Here is a 12,787-nt window from a genome sequence, read left to right as displayed (position 1 = left end):
CGCCAAAAAAGCAGTTACTCACTGTATAACTGTAAGAGCCAAATTCTTATCTTTGTGTGTGGTAATAAGAACCTCACAGTCAAAATAAAGCTAAAGGCAATTTGACAAAGGGCCCGACTCCCAACTCTAATTAATGTGGGCAATGTGCAGCACAGACTCAAGCAGTGGTTCAGCTATCAGTCTGCAATCTATATGTCGACTGTATCATTATGTCTCCAAAGTTATCTCAAATGAGATAACCCAAGACACATGTTGTGAGTGTAATACGTTTACAGGGCCTCCATTATCTTAAGTGACTGCATGTTGTCTGCTTTGATCTTTGTTGACAGCAAGCAGAGGTGACATGCATGGACACCACACAATTAAAAACACATGGCAGACACATGCATCATGGGGGGAAAACATGGAAGTGGTCATTTTTTTCAAGTTTGTTTTTTTCCTGTTGTGTTTAATTTGTCTCTGTTCTTGTGTGTTCATGTTCATGTGCCAAAAAGTTAATTTTTTATATAGCCCAAGCACCAAGATTACACGTTTACAAAACTAAAAAGGGAAACATTTTGACATTATGAGAACTGAGAAAATGAACGTCTCTAGGAGTCTATGTAAGTGCCCGCGGTATTGGTGACTCACAGCCGAGAGAGTGAGAGTGAGAGAGAGAGAGAGAGAGAGAGAGAGAGAGAGAGAGAGAGAGAGAGAGAGAGAGAGAGAGAGAGAGAGAGAGAGAGAGAGAGAGAGAGAGAGAGAGAGAGAGAGAGAGAGAGAGAGAGAGAGAGAGAGTTGTCGTCAGAGTGGAGCCCCCACAGACTGCAGCAGCATCAGCATCACAGGAATGAGTAACACAGTGCGCAACTCGCAGACGCAACTGGACTAACGGCACGGCAGCCAGGCGCGTGTGTTTGTGGTTTCTGCTAATAAATGTCTCTCTACCAGCCTGTCTGTGGCGGCGTGCTCAACGTGTTCATGAGGACCTAAAGGCGACTGAACTACAGGGACACTTCTTTTTTACCAGGATCCACTGAAAGTGGAGCCATGGATTATGTGAAAAGTCACACCAGTTATCTCGTCATCGTCATTTTGATAAGTAAGTAAATTGCACTGCTCTCAAAGTTTGTTCTCTCCCAAGTTGCCTCTTTATTTTCCCGTGAAGGGTTGAATGAATCAATTTGCTAACAATGTGTCAAATTAGATTAGAACAGCAGAGTAGTACTGTCTGCAGCCCACAGGCAGAACACGGGTATTTTTATCGTGTTACTCCACTTCAATTAATTAGTATCAGCAGTTCAGTATTAGACCAATTAGACTGAATCTATTGCAGGTTATTTCATTTGAGTAGCTGTGAATATAACCGCATCATCTCCATGCACACACCTCCTGCTGGAAGGTGGACACACTGGGCAGGGGTTTACACATCCACTTTGAAAATCAGTCAAGGTGTCATATTCTCTTGGGATAGGCATTCGGTTTACATTCACATTTACATCGCAGCCTAACAGCAAGTCTTGGCAGGGAATGTTCTCTGAAATCTTTCCAACAGCTCTCCTCTCCTCCAACAGTCCAGGTGCAAAGTTGGCTGGGTTGCAGTTTCATAGGCTACTGTTTAAAGAGTGAATCAATGGAATAATTGTGTTTCCTTTAATATGTGCTTGAAAGTTTGTCCCATCTTTGTTTTTACTGAGGGGAAACAACGATGTTGGCTATATGACAATCAGCACATTAAGACCATCATACTATCTTCACGTGTCAGGACCTCCAGCTGGCACTGTAACACTGCTCTGGTCTCTCTTCAATTTGTCAATTTGTTTTTCAACTCTTAAGAAGAAGAAAAAAATCTTTTACTGAGCCAAAATCATCAGCAGACCTGGGTAAGCATCATGTCATATGACTGCAGTGTTTGTTTGGAACCAGCAAGTTAGACCTCAGAGGCATCTGGACATACAGATTATATGAGCTCACTTGGATTCACCATAGCTGGTCCATTAGGCCCATCTGGCTTTAGATATTCACATGGAACACATTATTCATTATCCTGTATGTACTGTATGTTCATTCCAGTTTTTGACGACTACATTTTTATGCCAATACTTTAGTTTTTAAGAAATTATCAGCAGCTGTCTGCTGGTGCCTGGTGCACATAGTGATTTTTGTACAAATTACAAAATATCACATTTGTTTGTTGAAAGAGGTCAGTGCTGGTAAAAATTCCACCATATCTGTGCATATGGTAATTATTGTTTGTTTTGAAGAATAGCTTGTTGCTCCCTCTAGTGGCCCATTACACCCTTCTGGAAAGTTGATAAACCCAGCTGAAGAAGGTGGCAGTCAGAGTCCTGGATTGATACGTCTTCCTCCTGCCACTCTCTGCTTTGTGTTGTGAGGAAGATAAAAACAAGCAATGAATGCAAACACTCTATAGGAAGCCAACTTTAAGCCCCTGGAACATATCTGTCCAATCTTATGCCATACAGTAGATACGGTCCCCACTCTCTCCATAAACTCTTCCCTCCTCCCCTGCTCCAACAAAGCTGCCAAACCTGCACTGTTGCCTCTTTCAAAAATGGCATAGAGGAAAAGAGCCAAAACTTGAGTATGCAGCTACTCTTTAAGAGAAAGTGTTTCTTTGCACATTCTTCAGCTTCATAGGAAGCTGCTGCCAGTTTCCGAAAAGTAAGTACTGGCAAAGAAAGCATTGCTCTCCTAAACGGATTCATCTTAAATTATGAAAAATGATTACAGTAGCCTCCTAAGATGCAAAACCCACCCCATCACTCTGGGCCTCTGTGTGTGTGTGTGTGTGTGTGTGTGTGTGTGTGTGTGTGTGTGTGTGTGTGTGTGTGTGTGTGTGTGTGTGTGTGTGTGTGTGTGTGTGTGTGTGTGTGTGTGTGTGTGTGTGTGTGTGTGTGTGTGTGTGTGTGTGTGTGTGTGTGTGTGTGTGTGTGTGTGTGCGCGCGCGCGTGCGTGCGTGTGTGTGTGTCTGCACTTCACTGTGTACTTTTTAAGTAGGCTATGCAACCCTATTGTTGCACTGCGGCAGCTTCAGATAAAATCATGTTTTCAAAGAGACCACAAGAAATGACATCCATGGATCTCAATGTAAGACTCGGCATTAGAGGTCCCGGTTTCTGATTGGACTTTAGCTTTTAGTCTTATTGAAGAGGATCTTGCCTGGCCTGAACAGAGACTCCAAACCTGATTTGGGGTTACGTCAGTGAATCTCGCGCTAATTCATTCTGAAGCTAGCAAGGCTCTTAGTGAATGATGAAGCAGTGAAATCAAAGTATGCACTGAAAAGGTCAACATGTCTGGTTCTTATAATAACTGAACAGTCTGATTTTGTGTTGTGGTTGTTGATTAGATGGCAGTATGAACATTTCTCTGTGCGTCATTCCTCTCAAACTAAGCGTTTCTATAGCCTATGTTTTACTCTTCTCAGTCCCTGAGTGTCTCTGTGAAAGAAGGGTCTGATCTCCACTTAACCATCACTGTTTGAATGGCATTCATGATGACAGTGCACAGAATAGAGCACACTGGTGTAGCTATCAAAGCAATTGAGTGATTCGCCTCGTCAGGTCAGTAATTCGATTTTATTGAGTGTGGACCTTTTAGAGTTGATGCTGTGAAATGTCTCTGGATAAACACACACACACAGCTCAAATATTTTTATGTTCTATTCACTCAATTTAATTCTGTTGGTTGAAATTTAGGTATGAAATTTACCCTGAGATTAAATAACAACTGCTAACATACTCTACCTTATTGATTTGTTTCTTCTTGGAAAGCAAATAAAGCCTAAAGCTTTTGGGGTAAATTGATTAGTCCTAGGCTCAAACCTGGCAGGGAATTAAGAATAATTGTTGTTGTTGCGCTCCAGCATCATATCTTGGCACCAGCAGAAGTCTTGCTGGCCTGTTACATGTGAATACGGTCACTGAGTTCAAAATGCTTTTTTTTTTATCACGTGCAAACTTTTGCTTCTGCATTTCTCTCATTTTTCCCTGCCACATGTATCACTTCTTTGCTGGTGCTCCTCAGGCTGCATCTACTCAGGGCGCATTTCTCTGGCAGATGTTTGGAAAGGTGCCTCTGCAACCGATGTTTATTCTGATCCACCTGCTGAATCGACCGAGAGACAAGAGAGGAGAGGGTACCTCCTCGTGTGTCCTTGTAGTGCAGATTCTGGATGAGTGCCTGCATGAGGTCTGTTGCTCAGGTCTGGTTGGAGTGCAGTGCCAGTAGTGCGCCCGCAGTCTGCGATCAGAGAGAGGCAGCGGATCAAAGCTGTGCCTCGGGGGCGGCACTCTGCTGGCTGCTTGACAGACAGAGGAGCATGCAGCTGTGCGTCTCTCACACATGTTCAAGGGCAACGGTGGGTCAGGACAACGCCGGTCAGGCGGTGTTGAAAGTTTTGTTTGATTAAACTCTTGATATTGGAAGAAGAATACAGAGCGAGAGAGGACAGAGAAAGAGAGAGATGGGCAAAGAAATCCAAAACAAGTGTGAGATCTTAGGCTTGGCAAGAAATGATCAGAGTGCAAAGTGTCACTTTGTGTTGTCAGGAGGCCAAACTGACGACACGTTCAAGCCAAGAGATCAAACGAAAGAAAATCAGTTCCATGCACGCTGAACATGACATGTTCAGAGGGTCATACTTTATACTCAGGGAAGCACCAGATGTCACCGTTTACTGACAGTTGAAAGGGAAACATCTTTTTTCCTTCCTCACATTTGTTTTATAATTGAGATGTTAAGCAAATTCACAGATAGTCTGCGGGTCTAATAGTTTTCTTTAATTGTGACTGTTTTCTTAGTAAATCCAAAGTGACAGAATATATGATCCCAGTATTATGGTGGATATTGACAGGTGGACTGGAGAAGCTTGAAAGCCACTTTGCAACAGAATATGTTGAACCAGGCGTCTGGGTGGTGTCGAGGTAAAAGCACTCGCCTACCCAGGTTCAATTCCGAGCAGCGGTGCTTCCGGCTTGGTCAGACATTCCTACAGACACAATTGGCCGTGTCTGTGGTGTGAAGCCGGTGGGGTAACACTAGAGTCCTGGTCGCTGCACTAGTGCCTCCTCTAGTCGGTCGGGGCCCCTGTTCGAGGGGGAGGGGAACTGGGGGGAATAGCTCCTCACTGAAGCGACTGGCTGCACATGTATCGGAGGAGGCATGTGCTAGTAGTCTACAACTCTCCCCAGTTTGGCAGAGGGGGTGAAGCAATGACCGGGACAGCAGGGGGAATTGGCCAAGTACAAGAATATGTTGAACCGAAGATCATGCGCAGTGTGTCCATTCCTCATAGCTGGATTGCATTAGCTGAAATGAAAATGTGAGTGGTGCCTAGCTGCTTGGGAATGAATTTCCTGAGATTTATTGACAGAGAAAACTAAGAGGACAGGTTTCTGTGTCTCAGTGGGTGAAGAGGACGGGTTTCTGTGTCTCAGCGGGTAAAGAGGACAGGTTTCTGTGTCTCAGTGGGTGAAGAGGACAGGTTTCTGTGTCTCAGTGGGTGAAGAGGACAGGTTTCTGTGTCTCAGTGGGTGAAGAGGACATGTTTCTGTGTCTCAGCGGGTAAAGAGGACAGGTTTCTGTGTCTCAGTGGGTGAAGAGGACAGGTTTCTGTGTCTCAGTGGGTGAAGAGGACAGGTTTCTGTGTCTCAGCGGGTAAAGAGGACAGGTTTCTGTGTCTCAGCAGGTGAAGAGGACAGGTTTCTGTGTCTCAGCAGGTGAAGAGGACAGGTTTCTGTGTCTCAGCAGGTGAAGAGGACAGGTTTCTGTGTCTCAGTGGGTGAAGAGGACAGGTTTCTGTGTCTCAGCGGGTGAAGAGGACAGTTTTCTGTGTCTCAGTGGGTGAAGAGGACAGTTTTCTGTGTCTCAGCGGGTGAAGAGGACAGGTTTCTGTGTCTCAGCGGGTGAAGAGGACAGGTTTCTGTGTCTCAGCGGGTAAAGAGGACAGGTTTCTGTGTCTCAGTGGGTGAACTTATTGAGGCAATGCCCAATAGTTGCTGCATATTGGAGCTGCGCAAGTTGGTTTGAGGCAGTGAGGACGATGTATAAGAATCACGCGCAATATGCAAATGCCTGTTGGGGCGCTGATGATAAACGAGACAGAGAGTATAAGTGGGATAAAAGAGGGACTGAGAAGAGAGACAGAGACAGAGAAGGACTAAGAGGAGAGACATAGAGACAGAGAGGGACTGAGAGGAGAGACATAGAGACAGAGAGGGACTGAGAGGAGAGACATAGAGACAGAGACAAATAATCTGTGATCCAAGGTGCTTTTCACTAACAGACCACCCCAGCAAGAATATGGTTTGAAATAGTTTGATAATATTAATTGAGATGAGATGTTGAATGGAGGGAGGGATGGGGAAGAGGGAAGAGGGACGCGGGATGAGGGTCGAGGTTTGAGAGGGAGGGTCGAGACTGAGGGGGGAGTTGTCTCATTGGACCATCGGTCAGACGGACCGATGGCTATTGGCTTGATGGCATGAGCCCCCCACTTCCTGTGTTCAAACATACTGTAGGAGAGAAAAATGCTTAATAGTAGGGGTAAGGGTGGGAGGGGCTTGCAAGCTGAGAAGGTGAGAGGAGTGGCTGAGTAAGTACTCTGTAGACGGAAATGGAATGAGTGTGAGGCGTGGTCTCTGTTCCCGAACTGTTTATGAATCTATAAACATGTATTACACATTTCTTAACCTGCTGTGGGAAAAACATTAATTCAGCTTGAAGAAATTATATCACTCACATACAGTGTAAATGTTTTGGAAAAAGCACCGACCAATCAACGCAAATTGATTAATTAATAGCACAGAATAGCTAAAGAGAAGCGGATACTAATAGGTTAATAGGATGTTTATCATTATGTCTAACTTGTTAGTGCGAGCTCAGAGACGCTCGTCACTCTCTCTGGCTCTGTCCTTTGCGTTTTCTAACATCTGTGCAACTGTCCTCCACAGTGTGTGTGTGTGTGTGTGTGTGTGTGTGTGTGTGTGTGTGTGTGTGTGTGTGTGTGTGTGTGTGTGTGTGTGTGTGTGTGTGTTTCATTCTTATTCTTTTGAGATAACAAGGAAGTGACTGAAGTCCAGCTATAGTCATGAAATGCTTCACATTTCACGGGCCCTCCTGCACATGTGGTGCAAAATAACTTGGGGAGCAAGTTGACATGCTTGAATGAAAACAGAGGCCTCTGTCAGGAACGTGCCCATGGTGATTAATCTCAAAGTTGTACATGTTTTTTTGTTTGTTGCTGCTGCATTGTGCTTCAGTGACCAGAGTTCAGTGTGTGCTGTAGTGTTATCAACTTGTGTCACACGCCAATATTATGATTCATGACTAAAGTGTATTATAATTGTTACTCTGTTATAATAGGTTTTGGTCAATAGCAGACAGCGGATTAGAAACAGCCCTTCAGAGAAACAGAGTCCAGTTGATCTCCAATAGACAGCGCGTCTTTTTGGAACACACTCTGTGCTGAACGAGATGCTTTCTTGCCTAAACAACACAGGAACATCTTGGTATCAGGAGGAGAAACATTTGGATTTGGGCCTGTGTTTTCAATTGGTTTCCCGTCTCTGGGAACGTTGCCTTATGTCCAAAAGAATCACCATTCAGTTACTGAGTGAGCAGCAGTAGCTTTTATTCATGTCCAGAACAGCAAACAGCAGTGATTCATAGAGGACAGGAGACGGCGTCCACTCCGGTCTGTCTGTAGTCTTTTATTTTTATTTTTTACTTAACCTTATTTAGACTACTTAAAATAATTCAAGAATTAATTTGAAACTTTTTTTTACATCAATGCAGCAACACACCATTTAATCAATCCAATGAATTGTTTAAGCAGAATATCAGAGCACATTACATTTACATTCTGTTATTAAACCTGCCAGTTTCGGACTAGGCTCTCTTGCCAGACTCTCTCCCTACAATGGGGGAGAGTCTGGCTGTACTGGCTGGCACTCTGGTATAGACGGTTTTCACCAGAGCGCAACACACACAGCACACCACAGCACTTCCTTTTTCTCCGCTTCTTCTTCTGTGTTTTATGGAGGTTGGCATCCTTAAAGTCGAACTGAACCCGTTCGGAGCCCAAGTGACGTGTGGGTCGGAGTCCATTTCAGACTGAAAACATAACTTGTCTGAGATGACAGGTTGAGAGGCGGGTCATAATAGCATGTCGATGATTTGATTTGACAATTCTGGGGACTGGCTTTGGCATTGGCCAATCCTGGCGTGTTCCACCCCAAATCCAGTGGGATTCAGCGTGTGGGATCTCGCTACGCGAGAGGGATCCGCCGAGTACCAGGCAGCCAGCTACTTCTGTGTGAAATGAGTGGACAATCCGATGCATGGGTGCTGCCCGCCCGCCTGGAATCTCCGAGGGGCGACCCCTGACAACCAGGCTCTCAGGGGCATTATCGCTATTGCGATAAATACAATATTCCTGGAATGTGAGTTTTAACGAGCCAGTTACATTTCTTTGCATTCTCAGACATTACCGTTTGATTTATTTAGTATGTTCCATACAATTGGCCAAGTTAGTAGTTAGTTTATGGGCTAGAAATTATGTCAGATGACAGGCACTAGGCGCCATTTTCTCCTTCATTTGGAAGAGAAAATTATCCTGAAATTTGATTGACAGCTGCCATGTCGTGATATGATTGGTTTAAATGGGGTAGAAATTTGATAGTACTAGGTGACGTCAGCAAACTGTAGATTACTGTTATAAATGAAATCTTGAAAAATGAACTTTTGATGTGAAAAAGTGTGAAAAACTAAAGAAATTATATTTTTGTGATTTGTTTTTGGCATACACTGTTAAATAGGTGCACTGCATGCCCAGGTATTTGAACTAAAATAAAATAAGTAATTTTTGGGTTCAGCTCGACTTTAAATGATGCATTACCGCCACCTACTGAATTGTATCATCTTCACAGTGCTAACTATTTACAGTGTCCACTTTCTCAGCTGTTCAGGGGGAAACACTGACATACTTCTATTTCTATTTTTTATGCCTCCGCCGGCGATAGCTAGGCCGGATGCATTATGGAATCCATAATGCATCCGGCCTGTGTCCGATATCTGACCAACGCCTTGAGGGAATTTCATCAAATTTGCCTCAAATGTTGACTTTGACTCAAGGATGAAGTGATTAGATTTTGGTGGTCAAAGGTTGTTCAAAGTTCAAGGTCACTGTGACCTCACGAACGCCATTCCCAAGTTTGTTAACACGATAGCTCAAGAACGGCTTGATGGAATTTCTTCCAATTTGGCTCAAACGTCGACATGCATGTTGACTGCTGACTTGTTAGTGGAGGCATATATCTGCGGTGCAGTCGTTCTAGTTTTATTTTTGCTAAACATTTAAATATAAATATAGGCCTATGCGTGCAATTACGTACTGATAGTCAGCTTACTCTGTAACATGTAGCTTTTATTAGTCTCTCAGGCTAGCTCCGGATACCGAAAGTACCAAGCAGGCACATTCCAGATCCAATCGTTTTCAGCGTGTAGCAACGAGCTAGCATTGTTGATGATGATGTTTCAGGCATTTGAGATAGACAGATTGGTCATGGAGGGAGTGGAAAGGAAAGGAAGTTTCGGACCTATTTCCCTCCCTACCTTTCCATCTACTGTACAAAAAACATCAAAAAATACTCCATCTGTGCTGTCTGGTCGACTGACAATAGGATGCTAGTTGACTCTCTTTATTGAATGCAGTTTTTTCTTATGTCATCATCATTCTCTTTCTCTGTTTTCATGGGGGTTTGGGGGGACAGGATCAGTTAACAAGAGACAAAAGTGAAAGTAAAATGATTGCTTTACATTTAACCTTTTTTCCCTTTGAAATCGTTTGAAATGCACTCTGACAATGCTGGTGCGTCATAGATTTAAAAATTTTTTTTTTTAAGTGTTTTGTGCCCTTTTGCATGTAATTTAGAGGTTTTCATCAGTTAGAATAGTGACATCATTTTATATGTTTCATAATACAGTAAATCTATAGCTGTCTGAGTCCCCTTTTAGTTGATGGTCCCAGGCAGCTCAGTTTAACCCCTGGTTGTCACAAAATGCCACAGCACACCTGGACTTGCCGTATGGCAGTGGTCCCCAACCACCGGGCCGCGGACCGGTACCGAGCCGCGGACCAGTACCGGGCCGCAACGCATTTGGTACCGGGCCGCGAGCACAGTCCAAACAAAAAAAACAAAAAAAAAACATAGGCTATAATATTATAGGCTGTGTGTGGTAGTTGAAACATAGTTTCAAGTTGACGTTTATTTATGTTTGTAGTTGAAACAAAAACATAAATACTGTAGGCTACATACAGTACAACACAAAAGGCTGTTATTTACCCTTTGTCACCACCTGGTGAGTAAATATATATGTAACTAAAACCATTAAAATTGACAACCGGTCCTTGGCACAAAAAAGGTTGGGAACCCCTGCCGTATGGGACACAAGTGTGCCACGGCACATAATTTGGGAACCACTGTGACAAGCGTATACTGTAGTACTAAGACTAAAGTACTATACAATGTATAGTAAGCTACTTTAGTCTTAGTACTATATGCTTGACAGGTCACTACAGGAGGGCAGATTAACATGCCATTCACATTGAGTGGGTGTGACTTTGAGGTTAGAGGAGGGAGGGGCTATTTTTGTCCTGTGCTTCCATCCATATACTGTATCCATTGACAGTATGTATATGGACGTGGCCTACCATTGTTTTTTGGACTCCCGTTTGGAGGCCTAGTGTAGCCTTGCGCAGCTCACGCGAGACAGCACGAGACAAGGGCTTTCTGAGAGCTGAAGCTCCACCTGCTATTTGTCCGTGATCAGCAAGCTACGCGACCACTGGGGCGACCTCTCAGTCACCCCCAAAACATACACAAAATGCTTGAAAGTCATGTGATGTGACTCACGTAGCTATTACAGGCCGTTCCATTTAAACTGGGAAACGGGAATGTGACGGTTCAAAGGTCATGAGCTCCATGACATCACCTGTACTCTGTACTCCCCAAAAATCCAGGATGGCTGCTCCGCGCATCAACAGTAGTTAAAATATTAGTAAATACTGTTTATTAGCACTTATGTATTTTTTGTGTCCCATTAAATCAGTCATACACGCAGTGACGCAGCACTGTCTAACTTCTATCTGTGTGGACATGTTGCTGCAGTGTTTGTATGCGCAAAATACCGTGAAATGCGTTATCAACTGTTATTGCCAATGCTAGCATGAGCTAACGCTGGCTGGTTTCCCGTGACGTCACTCAACTGTGAAATCCTTCGCTCCCAGTTTAAATGGAATGCACCTCACGTGTGTGTGGGGGAGTATGTTCTAGGAAGTATGTTGAATGCATAAAATAAAGCTGATATTATTCAATTTGATTCTTTAAACGTCTTAGCCTTTCAAAGTACATCACAAACATTCCATTCTGCTGCTCACAGCACTTAATCCAGAAACTTCCGGGAACTATTGCAAGGGGGAAAAACTGGTCCATTGGAGTGAATTGAGATCATGCAACTCTTATATCTCTGTAACTCAGAGATATAAGATATAAGATATATACAGTTGCTATGAAAGGTGCAGTTAGCTGTATAGGCTGTAAACAAGCTTAATCCACAAGGTGGGGCATTTTAACATGAAGAAGGAACAACTCAACAAGAAGGAACGACTCAATTTTGGGTCTAGCCTCAAGTGGCCATTCGAGGAACTAGAGCATTCAGTATCACTTCTGCGGCTTCCTCTTCCAAACCCCGAGCTGTAGTGCACCAACTGTACCAGAGGGAAACTGGTGCTACAGCAGCAGTATGGCCTCTGGTACTGTAGCTGGTACAATTCATGTATTCATGCAAAACTGCTGAAGTGCCCTTCTTAATGCACTGGCACAGGACTACAGCTACAACGGTCTGTCTCATGAAATGCACACTATACAATACTATACAAAATGACAAACTTCTTTGTACTGCATGACTGCACACAGTCATTCATCAGTCATATTTATTACACACAGTAATTCATCAGTCATATTTATTATTTTTCCACATAATCACCTTGTTGTGACAAATGACTGAAAGCTCTGCTGTGCTGCCCTTGTTTCTGTCTTATCATTACTATGATTTACGGTTTAATTTATTAACCACATTGAAGCAGAAGGCAAATTTCCACATTTGGACAACTCGTATGTTTTCTATTCTATGGGGTGGCTGTGGCTCAGGAGGTAGAGCGGGTAGTCCACTAATCAGAAGGTCGTGGTTTGATCCCTGGCTCCGCCAGTCCGCATGACAGAAGTGTCCTAGGGCAAGATACTGAACTCCAAATTACCCCCGATGGTTGCACCAGCATAACCTGACGCTGCCAGATGGATGGGTTTGCTTCACATTCTGTTTCACAAACGACATGTTGTGGTGGCGTTGTGAACTCAATACCGCCCATCTGGCTGAGTCAGGTTAGCACCAGCACTCCGTGTGGTAGCTTGCCGCCCATCTGTGTATGAATGTGTATGTGAATGGGTGAATATAGGCGTTGTTGTAAAGTGATTTGGATGGTCGTAGAAAAGCACTGTATGAATGCAGTCAATTGATTATATTCTAGTCTATTACAGTTGTGGCAGTAACGGCTTGCTCTTTTACAAATCTCTAGTGCTTCACCACAAGAAAACACCACACAAGGTTGAAAAAGGCCCCGCAAACAGATGAATGTGACTGAAAGCCGTTTAGCATCGCTCTGCGCTTTTATCCAATGCAACCCTCATCAAAGCATCTAATCTCATGTAGCATGTGCTATCTG

General features: G+C 43.8%; 1 protein-coding gene across 1 annotated transcript in view; it reads left to right on the top strand.

Moving 5' to 3' along the window:
- Positions 1 to 1,029: 1,029 nt before the first annotated feature.
- ltk (leukocyte receptor tyrosine kinase) overlaps positions 1,030 to 12,787 on the top strand; it is a gene marked incomplete at both ends in the record, with an annotated part of 71,032 nt that continues 59,274 nt past the window's right edge. The window contains one exon of the mRNA XM_083632984.1: positions 1,030 to 1,081. Within this exon, the coding sequence (XP_083489110.1) occupies positions 1,030 to 1,081 (52 nt within the window). The remainder of the gene's footprint in view (positions 1,082 to 12,787) is intronic.

This window comes from Poromitra crassiceps (genome assembly GCF_964638095.1).
Source record: "Poromitra crassiceps genome assembly, chromosome: 3".
Taxonomy (NCBI): domain Eukaryota; kingdom Metazoa; phylum Chordata; class Actinopteri; order Beryciformes; family Melamphaidae; genus Poromitra; species Poromitra crassiceps.
The sequence above is the reverse complement of the archived record's forward strand: the minus strand, read 5'-3'. Positions and strand labels throughout refer to the sequence as shown.